General features: G+C 49.0%; 1 protein-coding gene across 1 annotated transcript in view; it reads right to left on the bottom strand.

Annotated features, from left to right (window-relative positions):
* FBH1 (F-box DNA helicase 1) overlaps positions 1-22,076 on the bottom strand; it is a 37,649-nt gene extending 15,573 nt beyond the window's left edge. The window contains exons 1-12 of the mRNA XM_074166752.1: positions 22,040-22,076; positions 21,187-21,355; positions 19,242-19,409; positions 16,006-16,556; positions 14,612-14,742; positions 11,565-11,700; positions 10,737-10,927; positions 8,452-8,565; positions 6,159-6,253; positions 3,623-3,791; positions 2,565-2,793; positions 1,464-1,551 (exon numbers count right to left, since the gene is read on the bottom strand). Of these exons, the coding sequence (XP_074022853.1) occupies positions 1,464-1,551; positions 2,565-2,793; positions 3,623-3,791; positions 6,159-6,253; positions 8,452-8,565; positions 10,737-10,927; positions 11,565-11,700; positions 14,612-14,742; positions 16,006-16,556; positions 19,242-19,409; positions 21,187-21,196 (1,882 nt within the window). The 5' untranslated portion in view covers positions 21,197-21,355; positions 22,040-22,076. The remainder of the gene's footprint in view (positions 1-1,463; positions 1,552-2,564; positions 2,794-3,622; positions 3,792-6,158; positions 6,254-8,451; positions 8,566-10,736; positions 10,928-11,564; positions 11,701-14,611; positions 14,743-16,005; positions 16,557-19,241; positions 19,410-21,186; positions 21,356-22,039) is intronic.
* Between the last annotated feature and the right edge of the window lie 460 nt (positions 22,077-22,536).

The raw sequence follows: 22,536 nt of genomic DNA, 5'->3' as shown, positions 1-22,536 counted from the left end.
TAAGAAGAGGTTTTTTTTCTCTGCACAAATTAAACAATAAGGAAGAAGGTTTTGCCCAGTACGTGCTACCTCTGGAATTATCTACATACACGCTAAGAAGCAAGAGGGAAGGACACGCTGGCAGCAGCAAGGAATAAAAGCTCGCTGTTAGCATTCATTCACCCACCCTCTCACCCATTATTTCCAGGATTTTGCTGCCAATCACACACATCTGAATAGTTCCACCATTTTCTTTTGAGGCCAAACAGGAAAAACAAATGAACTTCCAACCTTCGGGTCTGTTTTGAGCTCCCTGGTGAGCTACTGGCGGGAGAAGAGGAATTTTATACTTTTTGATGCTCATTCCTGGTCCACAGCTGGTAAGAAGTATGAATTCCTTCAGTTTTCTACCACAGCTCTTTATCACTGAATTTCACTGAATTTCACTGAATTTTTAGAGTTGGAAGGGACCATAAAGATCATCTAGTCCAACTCCCCTGCTGAAGCAGGATTGCCCAGAGCATGTCAGAGCATGTTACTCAGGACGGCATCCAGGCAGGGCTTGAAGATCTCCAGAGAAGGGGACTCCACGACCTCCCTGGGCAGCCTGTTCCAGGGCTCTGGCACCCTCACCAGAAAGAAGTTTCTCCTCATATTTGAATGGAGCTTCCCATGTTCCAGCTTGTGCCCGTTGCCCCTCGTCCTCTCACTGGCAACCACTGAAAAGAGTCCGGCTCCATCCTCCTTCAACCCACCCTTCAGATACTTATAAGCATTGATAAGGTCTCCCCTCAGCCTTCTCTTCTCCAGGCTAAAGAGTCCCAGCTCTCTCAGCCTTTCTTCATAAGGGAGACGCTCCAATCCTTGAATCATCCTCGTTGCCCTTCGCTGGACTCTTTCCAGTAGTTCCCTGTCCCTCTTGAATTGGGGAGCCCAGAACTGGACGCAGTATTCCAGTTGTGGCCTCACCAGTGCAGAGTAGAGGGGGAGAATGACTTCCTTCCACCTACTAGCCACACTCTTCCCTATGCAGCCCAGGATTCCGTTGGCCTTCCTGGCCACAAGAGCACACTGCTTGCTCATTGTCATTTTGCTGTCTACCAGGACCCCCAGATCTTTCTCTTCAGAACTTGACTCCAGCAGGTCCACGCCTAACCTGTATTGGTGCCTGACATTCTTCTTCCCCAGGTGCAGGACCCTACACTTTTCCCTGTTGAACCTCATGAGGTTCTTCCTTGCCCAGCTCTCCAGCCTGTCCAGGTCTCGCTGGATGGCAGCACAGCCCTCCGGGGTGTCAGCCACCCCTCCCAGTTTGGTATCGTCAGCAAACTTGCTGAGGATACACTTGGTCCCCTCGTCCAGGTCGCTGATGAATATGTTGAACAGGCCTGGACCAAGTATTGACCCCTGGGGGACACCACTGGTTACAGGCCTCCAGCTTGAGGAGTCCCTCTGAAGGGTGTTTGACACCTGTACTCTCTTACCGTCACAAGTTATCTTGTATTTCTTCTCTACGTCTCCATCCAGCTTCTTCATGTTGTACCATATCTCTTTCGCCTCTTCCACGTTGATCTAGAAGGAGAAAACAGAAGGGTCTGGATAGATGACTTTGAGCAGAAAAACAGTCCAGGCACAGAAGATCTTGGAAGGCTTCTCTGAAGCTCTCAGAGGTTTCTCTGAAGCTCTCAGAAGCTTCTCTGAAGCCTTTCTCCTCCTACTTCTCTTCTGTGTCACCACCAGTTTAAGTTCTTTTCCTCAACATAGTCTTTTCCAAACGCAGCCCCCTAAAAAGAATCATAGAATGGTCTGGGTTGGAAGGGACCTTAAAGATCATCCAGTTCCAACCCCTGCCCTGGGCAGGGACACCTCCCACCAGACCAGGTTGCTCAAACCCCATCCAGCCTGGGCCTTGAACATTTCTTTGGCTCAGGTATTAGGACAGTATAATATAAGACCCCCTAACTTCCGCGCGTTCACACTTTATGTTTATTTTGGCTTCTCTGAACAACTTGCAAGGTGCTTACAGGGATTTCATATTTTGAGGCTGTCAATTCATTCCCTGCCAGAATTAACGACCGCAAATTGGGTTCCTGCTGGCTGGTCGATGATCGGATGTGATCAATGTGGAGGAGAAAGGCTAATTTTCTCCACAAGTCCACCCCACCTTTTTCAAGTGTTGCTAAGATGCCTCTACTCTAAATTAGAGAATTTGGGGGTTCGACTCTATGTCACAAAATGACTATGAAAATGTTTATTGTCTTTACATATAATATCACAGCGCCGTTCAGGCACTGCTATAAATACACACAATCTCTTCTCTCTTTTCCTTGCAGGGAAGAGACATCTGCACTGAGCAGAGACAGCGATAATCTCCTCTCTAGAAACCAGCTGCGCCAACAGGGAGAACAAAGAAGCTCCAGTTCCTTTGGATTTGTCACCAGAGGTAAAAAAAACCCATTTTGACAGTCAGTTCTTACAGCTGAAGCACAAATACCCGTGAACGATGAGAGATGTGGGGTAGCTACAGCCTCTTCTAACTCTTCTAACCCTTGCAGCCCAAGTCTTGCTTTATCTCAGATACTCACTCTTTTTTCCTCTGGACTGACAAGTTTTCTCTCGCCGTGAGTATTTTTGAACCACATAGGAGCGTGCTCCTCACAGATCTCATCATCGGAAGAGGCAAAAAAGTTCTCGAGGGTCTGTGAGACTGTTTTCCCTCTTACGAACAGAGATTGTCCCTCGCGGTTCCGGAGAAGGAAACTGATGGAGTAAACTGACATCTTGGAGAAGTTTAGCTTGCCTTTTTCTTTATAGCTGGGTCACAGGTGACAAAAAATCCCGTAAGAGAGACATGTTGACACACACAAGAAACGCCTGCTGAAAATGCAAGCTCGTTTTTGCTCCTCTTGCGAGGTTTTCTAAACCCATTTTGCCCTAGTAATGGAATATCTTTAAAATCTGCACATATTTATCCTCACTATATTCCTGGTGGAAGCACAAACTTGTTCATTTTATAGATGAAAAGTCAAGCCAGAGAGATATTCCCATCATTCATCCCTGCAATTACAGACTGTTTTCAGAGCCAGGTAAGAGGATTCCCCTCTTCTTCCAGGTTGTGCCTCATTTTCCCTTCTGACTGCAGTTTAGACGTGCCAAAATAACTGGCCAGAAACTGCGTCAGAAGAACAACTTGGGTTAAGAAAACCCCTCCTCTGCTAAAGAAAAGCACATTTAGAGGGCTTGTACCACTGACGTGTAAATGGGAAATGTGAAAAAGCCATTCTTGGTGGCTTTCTCTCTCCCTGTGGAGCACTCCTTGGCTACAAACACAGGCAAAACAGCGAAAACAGCCCCCAAACCATCAATGGGGCTTATGTCAGCACAGTCTATGGCAGAGCAGGGAATGAGTCTGCTTCCCCAGGCTCATATGGATGCTAAAATCACTGGCCCATCCAATCTGAAAGAATTTGGAAACCGTAAATCACAATCTAGCCTGAAGCAAGTGAAAGAAGTAATTTCCCCCATTATTTTTTGCTTGCACAAGCCCCTGGAGGCTTATTTCAAAGCTAGACCTTTCTTTCCTGACACGTCTTATTTCCTTCTCCCTCGGCCTCCAATGAAGGAATCTAAAATCCACACTCACTGTTTGCCGACGCTTCCAAACGCTAACGAATGGAAAGTCTTGCACGTAACGTTGCTGGGGAAGACGCTTTTCCCCCTCTCTGCAACAGCTTTGTTAAAGGTCACGTAAAGAAAATTCAGATCGGGAAACTTCTCCGCGTACTGGACCAAGGTTGAGGTCTTTCCTGTACCTGAAGAGCAGAAGAAAGTAAATAAAAAGCATCCAGAGTCAGGAATGAATGAATCCGCACGTCTCTCATCAGCTTTACCTTCCCGCTCCTGCTCTCCTAACTGCACAGCAGGACTTCTGGCAGCTAATGGGAATTTATTCACTGCCTCAACTGAAATCAGCAGAAGCTGTGGAGAAAAGCAGCTTTGAAAAATTGCAGTCTGCAGCCTAAAAGCTTTTTAAAAAAAAAAACCCGAATCATTTTATCACCCAATATTCTAGAAGGTACTGGTTCTCTTGGTAAATGAAATGTTAAAATTGCTTTTTTGAATGATTCATGAGCTCGTTCCCTGCTAAGATTTCCCACTAAAGCTGCTCTCCTTTACTCCAGGTTGCTGCAGGACCGCACTGTCCACACCTCCTGGCAAAGTTGTCTCGCTTGTGGAGTATCTAACGGAAACCAGAAGCAAGAAGGGTTCTCCACATTTCCTTCTTTGCCCCTTTCCATATCCTCAACGACGACACAGTGTCACCTTGCTGATCACACTCCTCCCACAGGACTCGTCAACGTTGGACAAAGCAGGTCCCAGCAGAGATCTCTGCAGGACTCCAGTGGTTACCACTCTCCGTGCAGAAAATTGACCATCTGCTCCTACTTTTGCTTCCTAGCTTTTAACCAACCATGAGGATTTTTACCATTTTTCCTGGGGCAGATACTGGGCACACTGGTGGATCGCTCCCATGTCTCCCTGTAACTCCACTGCCACAGCAGCTTTCAGCAAGAAGTCACACTCTGGTGACTGGTTTGGCCACACGCTGGTTTGGCCACTTCACCCTGAACTTCCTTTCCATCTCCTTGGGTGGCATTGTCCAGATCACGAAACAAAAAATACCATCACACATTTCATCCACGATCTTTCCCATGGGAATGTGAGATCGACCCTCTGGTGGACCCCCTATAGAGAAGGATCCCGAGGCTGGTCCTTTCCAAGACCACCTACGAGGAACACAGATGCAGAAACTCATTTAGCTTTTCTGCCACCGCGTCGTTCACTCTAAGGCATCCTTTACACCGCAGTTAGCATCGCAAACATCCTCGTCCACACGTTTGAAGGAGGATTACGAGTCTTTTATGCTTTTTGCCAGCGGTTCCTCAAGTTCTTTCTCCGCCCTGCCTTGTTGTGGTTACACGTAACCTGTCAAAGCTCATGAACATTCCCATTTTTCTCATTTGGACACTGTGACTTTGCACAGACACAAGAAACGACTATTAATGGCTTCCATGCTGTGGTGATTAGCCGTACGTGTCCTTCTGCAAGCCTGTTCTGGCACAGAGCATGCATTAGCTCTGAGCCCCCAGTGTGGTATCTTCAAAAGGAAATTCTCTGCAGGTGGAGGGAGATTATGTATTTTTCCTTTTCCTTTTCTTTTTAAACAGGCTCTGTCAATCTTATACACTTCCCCTTTTCAAAACAGTGCGCAAGTGCAGAAGGAGCACAGCACAGGAAGGACATGGAGCTGTTGGAGCGGGGCCAGAGGAGGCCACGGAGATGCTGGGAGGGCTGGAGCCCCTCTGCTGGGAGGACAGGCTGAGAGAGTTGGGGGGGTTCAGCCTGGAGAAGAGAAGGCTCCGGGGAGACCTTCGAGCCCCTTCCAGTCCCTAAAGGGGCTCCAGGAAAGCTGGGGAGGGACTCTTGATGAGGGAGGGGAGCCCTAGGAGGAGGGGGAAGGGTTTGACACTGAAAGAGGGGAGATTGAGCTGAGATGTGGGGAAGAACTTCTTTGGTGTGAGGGTGGTGAGACCCTGGCCCAGGTTGCCCAGAGAAGCTGTGGCTGCCCCATCCCTGGAGGGGTTCAAGGCCAGGTTGGAGGTGGTTGTGAGCAATCTGGTCTGGTGGGAGGTGTCCCTGCCCAGGGCAGGGGGGTTGGAACTCCATGATCTTTAATGTCCCTTCCAACCCAAACCATTCTATGGTTCTATGATAAGACTTCTTGGCTTGTGTTTCTCCACAGGGATGCTAACTCTAAACAAATAAGAGGGACTTTGTCTAGTGGCCTGTGGACAAGAATAGGTTCAGCACGGGTCGAAACAACACACGGAGAGTTGCTTCTCCTCTCCTGGGTTCCCAACAGGCTGCTCTGGGCAGCCATCGACAGGGCCCAAACACTCGGTTTCAGTGTTTGGGCGCTGTGACATTTACCCAGCTTTCATGGGAGTAACCATGTTCCCATTTCTCTGCAAAAGCTTGCTCTCATTTTGTTGTGTTGATTAAAAGTAAGGTCGACCCCCTCTGGCATCCACACAGATCCTTGACAGAAGAAGCAGAGCGGGAAGGAGCAAAACTAGAGGTTATGCATTTATTTTTACAACGTGATTTTTGGTTCTTACCTGCAAATGCCATAATTTTCACTATTTGACCATGCTCAATTTTGTGATTCAAAATCCGTTGCTGTTCATGGGTCAGCTTTATTTTAGGCCAGCTACTAAAAAATACAGAAAAAAAAAAAAAAACAGAGCAAAAGGAATTAAGGAGAAAAAAAATCATCCTCCCACATAAACCAAACAAATCAACTAACAGCAGAAGGAAACCAATTTATCCCATCCCACAAGCAGGAAGGTGGCACTGGAGCAACTTGGTTATTGTGCAAATGAGAAAAGCAGGGAATAAAAAGATAGCAAAAATAAAAATTAAACTTTGGGGAAGGTTCCATAGGAAATTATCTTCTCCAGGGCCCTAAGCCATGCTTTAAAAATGAAGTTGGCACCCAGGCCCCTTAGGCTTATTGAAAACAAACAGCATTTTGGGTTTGGGGTGTTTTGTTGCTTTCGAGAGCAGGTACCTTAAATTGCTCTCCGATCTCTCAGCGTGTGGGACAGATGAATTATCCCTGCCTCTCCGGGGAGCCGAGAGCTTTCATTAACATTAAGAAAGGCAATTCGGCGCTTCTGGCTGAAGTGCAATTGTTTCATTCATCAAGGTCTGAAACCTGTAATCAGCCAGCAAGTGGGAGCCGTCTCTTCGCACGGGGTCCTCCCCGACACCACGCGTTAAGGGTGGAAATCCTTCTTTAAGCATCCTTGACATTTCACAGCTGGCAGTTAAACAGCTGCCCCTTGGACCCATCTTTTCCTGAACAAGCAAAATCTGCTCTGAGAAAGCCTTCAAATGGAGGGGTAGAACAAAAAGGCTGGGAAACAAAGGAGGACTGAAACCCCACATCTGTTTACCTTTGAATTATTTTTTTATATTATGACTTCTCTCACTGTTGCACCTCAGATCACTGGTGATTTTATGGGATTTATCTTTGCTAGGCCTCCGTGGATGATGAAAGCACTACTATTACAGAATCACAGAATGATACAGGGTTGGAAGGGACCTCTGGAGATCATCTAGTCCAATCTCCTGCCAAAGCAGGTCCACATAGTGCAGGTCCCACAGGAACGTGTCCAGGCAGGTTTTGAATATCTCCAGAGAAGGAGATTCCACCACCTCTCTGGGCAGCCTGTTTCAGGGCTCTGCCACTCTCACAAGAAAGAAGTTCCTCCTCATGTTTAGATGGAACTTCTTATGTTCCAGTTTGTGCTCGTCACCTCTTGTCCTGTCACTGGGCACCACTGGAAGAAGACTGGCCCCATCCTCTTGACACCCACCCTTGAAGTATTTATAGGAGTTAATCAGATCCCCCTCAGTCTTCTCTTCTCCAGACTAAAAAGACCCAAGTCCCTCAGCCTTTCCTTGTAAGAGAGATGCTCCAGGCCCCTCATCATCTTTGTGGTCCTCTGCTGTACCCTCTCCAGCAGTTCCCTGTCCTTCTTGAACTGGGGAGCCCAGAACTGGACCCAGCACTCCAGATGGGGCCTCCCCAGGGCAGAGTAGAGGGGCTTTCTGATTCCCCTTCCAGATTCCCCTTCTTTTCAAGGAAAAGGAGACTAAACGTTTCAAACCAGGGTAACTGCCGCAGAAGGGGAATCAAACCTGGATCTCCACAGGCCAGGAAAGCGTTTCACTCCTTACTGCCCTTCCTTTCTAGGCAGCAAGCTACCGACCAATGCTAATTTCTAACAGCTATATATATGTCAAAGTTAGTATATAACAGTTATCCAACAGGATCCAGAAAACAGGAGCCAAATCACTACCCTGCAGCTGGTACCTCGTTTCCTCCCGCGCACAGAAAGCCGTGTTCGTAAATGAAGGGCCACGTTATTTGCTCTACAGTAACGTTACCAACATGCAGCTCGCGTTTCTACAGGAACACGCTGTTAAAACTAAAGCAGGCGCTCTCCCCTCCTCCCAGAGTTTCGTATCCATAGGGAGAGGGGCGATTTGGGAGGGTGTTTTGGGGTGATTTGGGCTCTGTGAAATTTCAGCAGCCGTCACACCGGAGCCCACAAAACCGTGTTCTGCTGATACATACACCCATCGGTGAATAACAACTTTTAAATCCAATCAGTGCTTGGTAATTCAATTTTTACACATTTAAGGCCTGATTCTGATTTTCCTCTGAGAATCTGGGCAGAAGATGGCAAGAAACGGAGTAAGGTTTTGTACTGATCGTTATGAATCTCGAAATCTTGTCAAGCAGCCCCTGCCATGAAACGTTTGCTCCCCCTACAAGGCTCAGCGCTCCACCAGGGCCCCGTGTACGTACTTAAATGCTTGGATCACCTAAAATAGCATTACCTGGACCATAAGTCCTGTCTGCAGCACGACGCCGGTGTTTCCTCTTCCACTGTCTGCATAGTTACGGAAGTGTTTTCCATCAGATACAAGCAGTAGAAAATATTGTAATGGATCCTGGTAGAAAGGACAGAAGAGAAACTGTCATTGAGAAATCATCGATAACCAATTAAACATCTGCAGCCACCTAAAAGACTGTCAACATCTTGAATACTTCCAACAGAACGATGCACAAAGCTTCGAGCGCTCAGGGAGATGCAGGAGACAATATTAAGATTTTAAAGTGCAGTTAGTTATACCTTGAGAGGTGACTGTGAAGGCAAAACGGGGACAGCTCTGTTTGTGGCCTCTCCCTCACTCTTGCAAGGTTTGTGTTTCGGGGTCTGCCACACAAACGTGACCTGGGAGAAGAATCCACAGGATCCTTTTCACAGAATCACAGGATCACAGGGCGGGTATCAGGAGGATGGGGCCAGGCTTTTTCCAGTGGTGCCCAGTGACAGGACAAGAGGTAATGGGCACAAACTTGAACATGGGAAGTTGCATCTCAACATGAGGAGGAACTTCTTTCCTGTGAGGGTGGCAGAGCCCTGGAACAGGCTGCCCAGAGAGGTGGTGGAGTCTCCTTCTCTGGAGACATTCAAAACCCACCTGAACACGTTCCTGTGGGACCTGCTCTGGGTGACCCTGCTCTGGCAGGGGGTCGGACTAGATGATCTCCAAAGGTCCCTCCCTACCCCATATCATTCTGTGATTCTGTGATTCCCATTTCTTCTAGTCGAGACTGTTCAAGGAGATGGAGATGGGACATGGGTGACCTTGATCACAGGCTCTTATAGCTAGAGAGTGACACCCTCCATCTGTGACATCTTCAGCAGGCGTTTACTCAAGTTAATGACCTTAACCAGCAATTATCAATCACTAAACATGATGCCAAACAAGCATCCTGATTTCCTGGTTGTTAATCTGAGAGTTGTAATAACTGCATTAAATTGTCCCAGCTGATGTGTATCTATTTCTAATCAGAGAGTTTCTACAATTGCTTTAAAACCTGCTTTTGTTTTCGAAGAAAAATATTTTTCTTTAGCACTACTTCCCAAAAACCAAGTGGGCTATGAAACAATTTAGGGATTAAAGCAAACCTAAAGGCAACGCTCCTGAACGTTCCTGCAAAACGCTTGGGATGTGCACGCTGTTCCTGACAAACGGCACACAGCAAGGAACTGAAGAACCCTAAGTAAGAGGAACAGAATTGCTCGTGAGCATATATTCACTGTATATAGAATCACAGAATCATTTAGGTTGGAAAAGACCTTTAAGATCAAGTCCAACCATTAACCTAACTCTGATAAAAACCATCACTAACCCATGTCCCTCAGCACCACGTCTGCCTGGCTTTTGAATACCTCCAGGGATGGCGACTCCACCACTTCCAGAAGAAATTTTTCCTAATATCCAAATTAAACCTCCCCTGGTGCAACTTGATGGCATTTCCTTCTGTCCCATCGCCTGTTCCTTGGGAGAAGAGACCGACCCCCCCTGGCTACACCCTCCTTTCAGGGAGTTGTAGAGAGCGAGAAGGTCTCCCCTCAGCCTCCTTTTCTCCAGGCTGAACACCCCCAGCTCCCTCAGCCTCTCCTCACAAGACTCGTGATCCAGACCCCTCACCAGCTCCGTTGCCCTTCTCTGGACCCGCTCCAGCACCTCAGTGTCTTGTAATGAGGGGTCTAGAATATATATTAATTAGGACATGGACCTGTTGGAACGGGTCCAGCGGAGGGCCACAAAGATGATCAGAGGGATGGAGCACCTCCCCTGTGAAGACAGGCTGAGAGAACTGGGGTTGTTCAGCCTGGAGAAGAGAAGGCCCTGGGGAGACCTCATAGCAGCCTTCCAATATCTGAAGGGAGCCTACAGGAGAGCCGGAGAGGGACTCTTTGTCAGGAGATGTAGTGACAGGACAAGGGGTAATGGTTTTAAATTGGAAGAGGGGAGATTTAGATTAGATATTAGGAGGAAATTCTTTCCTGTGAGGGTGGTGAAGCACTGGAACAGGTTGCCCAGGGAAGCTGTGGATGCCCCATCCCTGGAAGTGTTCAAGGCCAGGCTGGATGGGGCTTTGAGCAACCTGGTCTGGTGGGAGGTGTCCCTGCCCATGGCAGGGGGGTTGGAACTCGATGGTCTTTAAGGTCCCTTCCAACTCTAACTATTCTGTGATTCTATGATTCTATATTACATATCACCATGCCTGGAAAGAGGCAGGCAGGAAGCATCTCCCCACTCCTCACCTGTTGGTGATGGCGATGTTCCTGTCCCTCATGGCGTACAGCAATGTAGCTATGCAGTAAAGCGTCTCGGTCACGTCCACAACAGAGAGGGAAGAGCCGGGCCTCTGCAGACACGCCATCAGCTTTTGGATGTCGCTGACGCCATCGGAGAAAAGCACCATGACCGCGATTATGGCCCACGTGTTCTCAAGCTGGTGTAGGCAATGACAAGAAAGAGTGAGCAAAAAGGTTTAAGCCTTTAGGAGCAGAGAAAACCTGCTTCAACACTGAAAAAAAATAAAATGCCATGAGGAATAGTTAAATCCTACGAGAATTGGGGGGGCTCAGCCTGGAGAAGAGAAGGCTCCGGGGAGGAGACCTTAGAGCCCCTTCCAGTCCCTAAAGGGGCTCCAGGAAAGCTGGGGCGGGACTCTTGATGAGGGAGGGGAGCCATAGGACAAGGGGGAAGGGTTTGACACTGAAAAAGGGGAGATTGAGATAAGATACTAGGAAGAAATGTTTTACACTGAGGGTGGTGAGACCCTGGCCCAGGTTGCCTGGAGAAGCTGTGGCTGCCCCATCCCTGGAGGGGTTCAAGGCCAGGCTGGATGGGGCTTTGAGCAACCTGGTCTGGTGGGAGGTGTCCCTGCCCAGGGCAGGGGGGTTGGAACTGGATGATCTTTAAGGTCCCTTTCAACCCAAACCATTCTATGATCCTATGATACTCGTCAGCCACCCTGAATAACACTCCAAAGGGAATACTTTAGACACAGGAGGGCAGGTATGACCTTAAAGCACCAGCAGTTGTTAAACTTTTTAAATAAATGAGTTAATAGCTGTGAAACCTACCCCCGTCCCGCTCTGTAAATGTGGCAGTTTGTTGGTGACGCAGATTTCAGCCTTTGAGAAGAGGTGATGCCTCTTCAAACACTGGAGAACCGCGTTGGGATCTACCTTCCACCCGGTGGGTACGGCAGCCACACACCTGCACAGAACGGGAACAGCATCGTTTGCCACGAAGCCTTTTCGAGTGAGTTTATTTTCCAAATAAGTAATGCTTTCTCCAAAGTCCCATTGGTCAGGCTGCAGCAAGTTTAACTACGCCTTGCCCTGTGCCCTGCGGATTTGACCGGATGCATTCAGCGGCGAGGCTGAAAAATGCTAAACTTGGATTCCCAACCCTAGTTTTTGTTCCTGGAGCCATTTAGAGAATTAATTCCCAGCTCTATTACACAGACTTGCTCTTAAATACTTTGCTGCATCAAGCCCTTTTCACCCCAGCTGTCTTGACGTCTCCTTCCAGAAGATGGATCTACCTTGCTCTTAACCCAATTTGACTCTTCCTGCACCGTCTAAATGACATACAAAATGCCCTCTAGACTACAGAGATTCGAACCGAATGCTTGCTTTTATCAGAGACCCTGCACAGGAAGGACATGGAGCTGTTGGAGCGGGGCCAGAGGAGGCCACAGAGATGCTCCACGGGCTAGAGCCCCTCTGCTGTGAGGACAGGCTGAGAGAGTTGGGGGGGTTCAGCCTGGAGAAGAGAAGGCTCCGCGGAGACCTTAGAGCCCCTTCCAGTCCCTAAAGGGGCTCCAGGAAAGCTGGGAAGGGACTCTTGATGAGGGAGGGGAGCCATAGGAGGAGGGGAAAGGGTTTGACACTGAAAGAGGGGAGATTGAGAAGAGATCTCAGGAAGAAATTCTTTCCTGTGAGGGTGGTGAGAGCTTGGCCCAGGTTGCCCAGAGAAGCTGTGGCTGCCCCATCCCTGGAGGGGTTCAAGGCCAGGCTGGACGGGACTTTTGAGGAACCTGGTCTGGTAGGAGGTGTCCCTGCCAGTGGCATGTGGTTGGAACTGGATGACCTTTAAGGTCGCTTCCGACCCAAACCATTCTGTGATTCTATGATTCTATGACCCAGCTTGGATTTGGACTTGGTGCTGAGTGGTGACTGATAGATAAGTCACTGCGGGTCCAGGAAAGCAGCCTTTCTTTCAGGAAAGGAAAAGAAGAAAATACATTGGAGATAGGAGGGACCAGGAAGAAGAGCTCACATCCTCTAAAAGATATTTGTATTTTGGCTAAATGCAGGAGATGCTGAGGCTCTCTAAGACCCTGGCTGATCCAGAGATGGAAAAGCAGTGCTGACACAACAGATCCTGAAATGTAAAGAGATGCTAAAACGGATGCTTAAATTGGGTCTCACTCTCATCAGCGCAGTCACCCTGCAGGAAGCAACCATGTAAGATCTCCCAAGCCTGTTGTCGGGTGCCAGAAGGCAGCAAGTGAAAGCCCAGCCCAGCCTGTTTTGATTTTGTCACCTAATGGTTATCTTGGAGCTCCTGGCAGCTTCTCTCAATTGCTGTACCCCACCTGGCTGTGCTCCGACACACAGGTCCATCTCCAAAACCTTCCTTTGAGCCTCCAAATCCAGCAGCTGCTTGCGGACACCTTCTTGCTCAGGCTCTCCTCCCCTCTTTCCTCCTTCGGTGCAACAACCACCTCCCCGCCTTCCAAGAGGTAACAACATCCGAGTCAAAAGGCCACCACCAAGACTGTTTTTTTGCCCTCTCTTCCCAGTCCATGTTCAGCTTCTCCACCTCCTCAGACGTTAGTCCCTGCCCCAGGCTTTGCAGCTTCTCCTTCTCTTATCCATCACTTCTCACTATCAAAATCAGGGAAGCTGCAGAAGGGACTTTGGAAGCCACGTGCTCAAAGCCAGGAGGACTTCAAAGTTTGGTCCTTTGTCCAGCTAAGGTCTGAGCATCTCCAAGGATGGATATTCCCCACCCCTCTGGGTCACTGTTTGACCACTCTCTTCATGTCTAACTGGATTTCCTATGCTATAACTTGTGGCCATTGCCTCTTGTCCTCTCACTGTGCACCTGCAAGAAGACTTCGGCATCATGCTTTCTACAGCTCCTCATTAGGCAGGGGAAGATTAGATCCCCTTTCCACCTTCCCTTCTTCATCCTCTACTTGTACATCATGTGCTCCTGACACACAAAGAAGAGGAAAGGGAAGGGGTTTTTACTTATTTCCAGAACCCTATTAGTGATCTCTACTGTTCCTTCCTCATCTTCCTGCACATCTCCCACCTGCTTAGAAGAGAAATTCATTTATCTCCTGGCAATTTATGGGATAAAACAGAGGAAGACCCAAAGCAAGGAAGGTTTGAGCATCTACTGGTGTGTGCTGGTTTTGGCTGGGGTAGAGTTAATTTTCTTCCTAGTCAGTCTCACGGGGCTATGTTTTGAACTTGATAATACAGAGATGTTTTTGTTATTGCTGAGCAGTGTTTACACAGAGTCAAGGCCTTTTCTGCTCCTCACACCACCCCATCAGCGAGTAGGCTGGGGGGAAACAAGAAATTGGGAGGGGATACAGCCAGGACAGCTGTCCCCAACTGGCCAAAGGGATATTCCATGCCATATGACGTCACGCTCAGTATATAAAGCTGGGGGAAGAAGAAGGAAGGGAGGGACATTCGAAATTATAGCATTTGTCTTCCCAAGTAACCATTACATGTGATGGAGATGGCTGAACGCCCACCTGCTGATGGGAGCAGTTAATTAATTCCTTGTTTTTTAGTGGAGGTGTCCCTGCCCGTGGCAGGGGGGGTTGGAACTTGATGATCTTTAAGGTCCCTTCCAACTCTAACCATTCTATGGTTCTATGATTCTATGATTGGTTTGCTTTGCTTGCGTGCAAAGCTTTTGCTTTACTTATTAAACTGTCGTTATCTCAACCCACGAGGCTTTTTTGCCTCATTTTTACTCTTCCAATTCTCTCCCCCATCCCAAGCAGAGGGAGTGAGCGAGTGGCTGCGTGGTGCTTAGTTCCCGGCCGGGGTTAAACCACGACAAGGTGTAAAGTCAAGCACCGAAGTGGACTCACCTGATCAGCCCCAACACACATCCTTCCTGCTCCTTTGTTATGGAGAAAACCTGCAAGATCTGCGCAACTCTGTGCAGGGCCGTGTCTTCCTTCATTAGGTACCGATGGTACAGCTTTTTCCAAGGAATGAACTGGAATGTGAAGCACATATCACCATCTTTCACCTCACAGCATTGGAAAACAGGTTTCTTCTGGCAATAAGCTAATCAATGTGACTTCCAAAGAAGACCTGGTGTTCAAAAAGTCCATGTAGCATGATGGAAGCAGGCATCTAGCGTGAGATGGGAAAGGAAAGAGGAAACAGAGGAAAAAGAGAAGAATTTGTTCCTCATGGCCTGCAAACTTGTCTATTTTGGCTGTTTTTGCTAGAATGATGGGAGCAGGGTGGCATTGGTTTGGTTTCAAACGTTGAAATATTAAAGGCATGAGGATATTTTCAGCACTATTGCACAGATCTGCTCTGAGTGGGGTCCGAGGGCTTAAAATCCCCGTGTACATGGAGCCCTACCATCCCACAGCCCATTTTTTAGCCTTCCTTGGTAAAAAGAGAGCCTTTTAGGCTGCAATATGGAGTGAAGAGCAGATTTAGGAGAGGTCTTGATGCATTTTCCATGCATCTCTCTAGCTCTTCAGGCTCAAAGCATGTGCTGATAAAGGCAGGACACCTCCTGAGTTGTTTCCAGCTTTACCCATCCGAATTTATCGGTAAGGGCATGAAGAAAAGCTTAGATGGCCACAAAAATTTGGGCTGCCATCAGTCCCCCACCACTCTGAGATAGCTTCTTCGCACAAGCTGAGGATTTTCAGCGTGAAGGAGTCTAGCAGTGCCAGTTGTCTCCGAGCCACCTTTCACTGAAATGCAGAGATTCCTCTCTGCGGCCAAAAAACAACTGTCAGTGGGTTCACGATTGTTTGTAACCTGACGGCCTTGACTGCGGATGAACCACACGAACACAGGCTGGGGGACAGTGACGTACAACGGCCACGAGAGGACACTGCCCAGACTGCCAGCCAGAATTTTCTGCATGGTCCCGGTCAGAAAAAAAAAAAAAAAAAAGGCTGCAAGGAAACAGTGAAGGGGGATTTTGTGGAGTCTTACAGGATGCTCTCTTTCCGTGTATGGGAAAAATGCATGGAGGGAAATTACCCCAATATTGATCTCCTGATACAGGTAACACCTGAAGATGCCACTGTAGTTCTGAAGACCAAAAAATGTCAAAAGACCTCATAAGAAAGGATGTGGGCATTAGGGAACAATAAAGGGATTTAAAGGAACAGAGAGAGACAGACACAGCATGGATGCTCCTACAGCAATAAATGCAGCAACAAGACTGAGACAGAACAGAGCAGCGGGAGAAGGGACAGGCTCAAATCAATATCCCAGCACCCCTTACCAGTGGATCACTGACTATCTCCCTCCAGCAGCGACACACCAGGCTCAGGTTCTGATACAGATCAGTCACTGGTAGGAAAGCAAAGATGTGCCTCAGGACTTCAACAGGCAGCTCGTCAATACTTCCCTGAGGTATTTCCCAGTTCCGGGTCCCCAGGAGTCCGTAGTGTGCATCGGGGACCGGTTCAATTTCCATATCATCAAGTTCCTGCTTGATCTGGATGTGTTCTGGAAGAACCACCATCGGCTTCTTCTCAGGCTCACCCCACAAATCATCCTCTGGCTTACAAACGCCTGCAGCTGCAGCAGACAGAGGCCGTTTCCTGGAGCTTTCCTTGGGAGCTGGTTCAAGGTCTTCATCCTCCAGAAAAGAGCAGGAATCACCGCTGATTTCCATCTTAGCGGAGACATCGCTGAAGGAATCATCAGTGTCAGAGAAGATGGGATCTGGTAGCTCTTCTTTGATTCTATTGTTCTTCGTCCTGCTGGCACCTACTTGCTGTATCTGAGAGACGCTGAAGTAATCGGTGATGTTCTTCTGCTGACTTTGGCCTGCAGAAAGAGGAAGAGCATGAGTGAGGTCAACAGAAACATGCATAAAGTCCACTAACAAGGAGACCAGACGCTGTGTAAGGTGGTGGTTATTTCCACAGGGTTCCTCACAGACATAGGAGCTTCCTACAGGTGAACTGTCCCCGCTTCGTGTTGCTTCTCGGGCAAGTCTTCTTCTACGGAAGTCAACAGAACAATATTCATCTCTTTGCACTGTCCACGTAATCTGGGCACTCTCAAGGTCCATCTGACACCTCCACTAGGTTCTAGAAAAAGATGTGGTGTCCTGGGTTGAGAGACACGGGACTAACTTTTCTTCTAATGCTGGGGAAAACTGCACTTTTAGAAGACTCTAGTGTCTGAATTCATTAAAATATTTACTTTAGAGCCAGCCAGGCTCTGTGGGATTCAAGGTTGGTGCTTCCGAGCCTTGCCAGGTGCAGGGACAAGGAGGAGCAAGGCCTGGGCATTTGGCCCGGGCTGGCCAACAGGAGCATTTCATACCATGAACGTCACATTCAATATAAATTAGAAAAGTTTGCTGCGTCGCTGGCTCTCTCCCTGATGGCGGCGGGTCCAGACAATTCCTTGCTCCGGTGCCGGAGCCCTGAGCCCTTCCCTTTCTCCTGAAGCCATTGCGCTCCCAGTGTCCGATATTTGCTGTCCCTACTGGGAGCGCACGGCTTCCTACTGATAGAATTGGCTGAGTATAATTCCTGTATATCTTATATCAGTATCGGGATTAATACTGGTTCTTTAGTATTATTGTTAATTATTTAGCCTTAGTCTATTAAATCTATTTATATTTCAACCCTTGTGTTTCTTTGTGTTCTCCCACATTCCCCTTTCCGGGTGGGGAGGGGTCATCGGGTGATAGAATAATTGTCTAACGACAATAGATTGTTATGGGTTCTCTCAAACCATAACGTGGTTTGCATAATAATCTCTCAGACCAACATTCCTTAGCTACGTCACGCAGCAGGCGTGTGTTGAACAGAAACGCAGCTGCAGAATGAATTTCACGGGAGGTATTTCCACCGGCCAGAGACACAGAAAATAGGAAGGAAACAAAATGCGAGCCTCACATTGTTGTGGTGTGCCTCAGGCTGAGGTTGGGCTCCCAGCAGTTATTTATTGTTATTCTTTACATATATTATTTATCGTTCTTAACCCGGTGAAGGAGAAGCACGCTATGATTTTTGGGAAGCTTCAGGGTTGAACTACTGCTCTGCACCACGAGAAGGTCACAGCACCCAGCCTCTCTCAGGCTGTTCCTACCACAGCATGAGAGACACCGGCGCCTTTAAGAGCCATTTCTTGCCAGATATTTCCTGCCCGCAATGTCATAAAGCACTGGAGACCATAAAGAAAACCGAAACTTGGCAAGAGACTACTTTAAGCAGCCTCTCCTTTCTCTGACAGCTTCACAGGCCATGTAGCACACAGACTAAACTTACCAGCACCGATGCTATTCATTCTGTCCTGCTCCTAGTTTGTGAAATAACCTGATGCTTCGCTAAGAAGCAACTCAAGAAGCAAAAAAAGAAAAAAAGTCACAAGCAGCTACTGCTGATTTTAATGCATTTCATTTCTGGACGCTCATGAAGGCTTAGCTTAAAGAGGTCTGATTTGCAAGACACTTGCTGCTTAAAAGCAACAGCTCCCCTGCCAATGTTCGAGTCCAATACCTTAAAAGCCTGCAGCATCTCAGATTACTAGATCTTTTTTAAAAGTGAGATAGTCAAAGATATCGCTGATATGAAAATGGAAAAGAAAACTATAATCTATAAGCAGAGAGTCTAGGACTCTGGTGTCTTCTCCTGGCTCACCAGCAGACACGTCCCCTGTGAAGCGAGTCAGCTCACACCAAGGTAGAGAGATTCCCAAGCCTTCCAGGGAAACACCAAAATGCTCCAAAGTCCCACCTTCCACAGTGATCAAGGCACTTGGGAGCTCAGGAATAACTCAGGATGTTTTTTCTTTGCTTTCTACCCATCTCCTCACCCACAGGTGTGTGTAGTGTCTCTTGTTGTTACACAGGTTCAGAGGCTGAGCCTTTAACCCTGCACCAGGAGCTATTTCACTGAATTTCACTGAATTTTTTTTAGAGTTGGAAGGGACCATATAGATCATCTAGTCCAACTCCCCTGCTGAAGCAGGATTGCTTAGAGAATGAATTATTTGAAAACAGCTCTTCAGTTTGAGCCCTGAGCCCTGGCGGGCGCAGATTAGCAAAAAGTCTTATCAATCCTCAAAAACCCTCTGAGGCTCTGGCACTTTCGAGGCCCACATCTACGAGCTGTATTATCCCCCCATTTCCCCCACCCAAGAAAGTCGAAGATCATTAATATCTTTTAAGTGCTCAACAACACTTTTGCAGTCCTATACAACTAGACAGCTCGTTATTATTTAATAAGCATCCTAAGGAGCATCTAGAAGCAGGAGTCACATCATTAATAGTGCCTAATGGCAGAGGGATCTCTTTTTCTTGCCACTTGGCTCTGCAGAGGCAGAGATTAAGCCCAGTTTTGCCACGCACCACTCAAAAATGACCGATTTCTTCTACTTGCAGTCACCTCACCTGGTATTACTCTCCCATTGGCACAATGCCCTTTTGCTCCGCACCACATCAGCGTTTTTCTCCCCCAAATCCCTCATCCTTCAAAGCATTTGCCATCAGTGTACCTCCTTGGCGTCTCCTCGTCCGGTGGGTGGGATAGAGGCCCCTGTTTACGTCTCCTCTGCTTTTAGTGTGACTCAAGGGCTGCCTCAGGGAGGATGAACCTTCCACGCTCCGCGCGAGGGCTTCGCAGTCATCGAGCGTGAGGTGCGTCTTCTTGAATCCCTTCATTGCTTTGCCAACATGCAAAACAAAAAAAAGACCCCAAAACCAAAGTGTTATCAAGCAACAATATACAATCCATGCCTTTTAACAGGAGCATAAATACATAGATTATTTTCAGAAATTTTATAGGACAGCCCCAGTGTTTCAGCCAGGAGTTTCTGAAATTTAGTTATTTACAAATAAATCACAGCAAAAGCCTGTACAACGCTCTGGTGAGGTGCTAAGGAGGAAAATGCATCGCGTCGGGGTGACACATCTGCAGTCCCTGCAACAGCAACCGCACCCCATGTCCCCGCTCCTGCGTTGTACGAGGCTTTGGAACACAAAAAAGACGACGTAAAACCAGAATCCACCCAAGTTTTGCAGCTTTCTCTACACCACCGTAACACGCAGGAAGCAGAGACAGGCATTCGTCTAAATTGAGAGAGAACAGTGACTCTCCCAGGCAAGGTCAGAGCCACCATTCAAACACACAAACTCGAGCCTTTCGCAAACAAATCCAAGCCGGGATCCTCCATTAAGGAGGAAACACAACCCACTTCCAGCACAGCTCTTCCCGGCCAGGACAGTTAAGCAGCAGCATAAAACCACCTGCAGAATTATTTTAAGGAAACCTTACTCGAAATCTGCACGAGCTCCTCTTTTCCGTGCGCGGGACGACCAGCAGAAAAAGCGCAAACAGTGCAATTTGCTTCTACCGAAAATGCTCCCAAAAACCCCGAATCCACGACTCAGGATGGGGCTTCTTTCCGACAGGAGAATTATCAGCAACCACTGCTCGCGCAGTTTCACTTTTACTTTATTATTATGCCATGCTGCGGAGGATAAGCCCCTCTAACATGTCAGCCATGAAAGTAATCGACTGATCTCGTACCGCAGGATCAAAGGGCCACTTTGCTTCATTTACACCGCTTCCTCCTTTTCATCCACATCAGCTCAATCGAGCGGCGTTAAGAGCACCCACTGAGCTCCCTGGGGAGGCTGTTTTCTAACATCCCGTGTTCCTCAAAACACGGCAAAATGAGGCAAGGAGGAAAAAAACAGCAACGCGAGGCCAGTCCCCCGGCATTTAGGGACATGGTTTAGCGGTGGACTCGGCAGTGTTCGGTTTACGGTTGGGCTCTGAATTTCACTGAATTTCACTGAATTTTTAGAGTTGGAAGGGACCATACAGATCATCTAGTCCAACTCCCCTGCCGAAGCAGGATTGCCCAGAGCATGTCAGAGCATGTTACTCAGGACTGCATCCAGGCGGGTCTTGAAAATCTCTAAAGAAGGGGACTCCACACCCTCCCTGGGCAGCCTGTTCCAGGGCTCTGGCACCCTCACTGTAAAGAAGTTTCTTCTCATATTTGAGTGGAACCTCCTATGTTCCAGCTTGTGCCCGTTGCCCCTTGTCCTCTCACTGGCAACCACTGAAAAGAGTCTGGCTCGATGATCTTTAAGGTCTTTTTCAACCTAAATGTTTCTATTCTACGGTTCTACTTAAAAATGGTATTTCTCACTGGAAATTGAGAAGTTTCTCAGATTAAACAGCACAAATTGAAGCACCCCGATTCTCTTAAGCACACGGTCTTGGCAAACGTCACAGCCGAGGTACCGGCTCCGTGCCCATTCCCGCTGCTGTTGGACACAGAAAGGTCTCACGTGAGATCAGATGTAAGACTGGGGGCAAAATCTCTGCTCCCCCACCTTGGGATACGCAAAACCCCAAAGTGCCAGGATTGTGGCACGGGATTCAAGTCCAGAAACCCAAGAGGAGAAGATAACCCGCCCAGGCTTCACCTGCATTCATCTTTTTTCCCTTTTCCCACGATCTTCCATTGGCGACGGCAGCAGAGGCACGAGTGCTGAGCCAAGGTCGTGTTGCGGGGACCTGTCACGGTTTACGGCTTCGATCACGTAGGGAATGTGATGGGGAGCGGAGCTCGTCAGCCACGGGAAGACACACCAGCTGTGGAGCGGAAGGATCAGCCATGAGCAGCAGCAGCAGCAGCAGAGGATGGGGGAAGCTCCAGAGGGATGAGAAATATTTGGGAGGAGAAGGTCGGAGCAGCTCCCTGTCACACCACCTCCCCCCCCCCCCCCAGCACGTTGTTTCCAAACCCTTTCCACACATGGATGTACTGGCCTTGTGCCCCCCCAGCATAGTGCTCACACGGGGAGACCCCTGGCAGGCCAGGGCCCCCCCTGGGGCTACCCCACGCTGGCCCAGAAGAACCCCCCTACCGCCAGCCCCTGGCCTGCTGCCTCCAGAGCCAAGGGCCCTCCTCCTCTGGGCCTCTCATTACCAAGCCCCCCCATATTGCCAAGGGTCCCCTCACTGCCAAGGCCCCCTCCAGTGCCAAGAGCCCTGCCCTGCTCAATGCCAAGGAGGCCTCCCCCCTTTACGAAGGCCCCCCCCCCATGCCCTCCCCATTGGCAACCCCCCCTCCCTATTGCCGACCCCCCCACCCCCATCACCAAGGTCCCCCCAACGCCAAAGCCCCCCCACAATGCCAAGGCGGTCCCTTCTCTAACCCCTTCTCAGCCAAGGGCCCCTCCCCCGCTCAGCCCCCCTCGTTGCCAAGGGACCCCCGTTACTACGGTCCCCCCCGTTGCTAAGGGGAAAGGTCACCCCCCCCCCTCAGGCGCTCACCCCGCTCCTGAGGCGCTGGGATCCGCCTCCACCCTCCCCGCGTGGATCCGCCCACCCCGCCCCGCCGACCAATCAGAGGGCGTGGAGCGACCCGGCACTGCCCAATGACGCAGCACTTCCGGGTTCGGACGAAAGCCGGGCCGGGGGAGGGATAACGTTGTTGGGGGCCGAGAGAAATGTTCCCGGGGTTTGTTCACCGGCACCCCCTTTACGTCGAGAGTGACGTCACGCCGACGCGTACTGCCCCCCGTGACGTCACGCCGCCCCAGCAGAGCGCGGGTGGGTTCTAGCGACACGGGCTGAGGGGAGGGGAACGTGGCGGGTCCCCAGCCTGAGGGAGAGGCCGCTTCCTGAGGGAGAAGGGAATTTCTGGCTTTCCTGAGGGGGAGGCCGGTTCCTGGTGTTCCTGAGGGAGAAGGGAATTTATGGAGGGAAAAAGGAATTTCTTGTGTTACCGAGGGAGAGGCCGGTTCCTGGTTTTCCTGAGGAAAAAGGAA

The sequence above is a fragment of the Numenius arquata genome, chromosome 2 (assembly GCF_964106895.1).
Source record: "Numenius arquata chromosome 2, bNumArq3.hap1.1, whole genome shotgun sequence".
Classification (NCBI taxonomy): domain Eukaryota; kingdom Metazoa; phylum Chordata; class Aves; order Charadriiformes; family Scolopacidae; genus Numenius; species Numenius arquata.
Note: the sequence above shows the minus strand (reverse complement) of the source record. Positions and strands in the feature narration are given on the sequence as shown.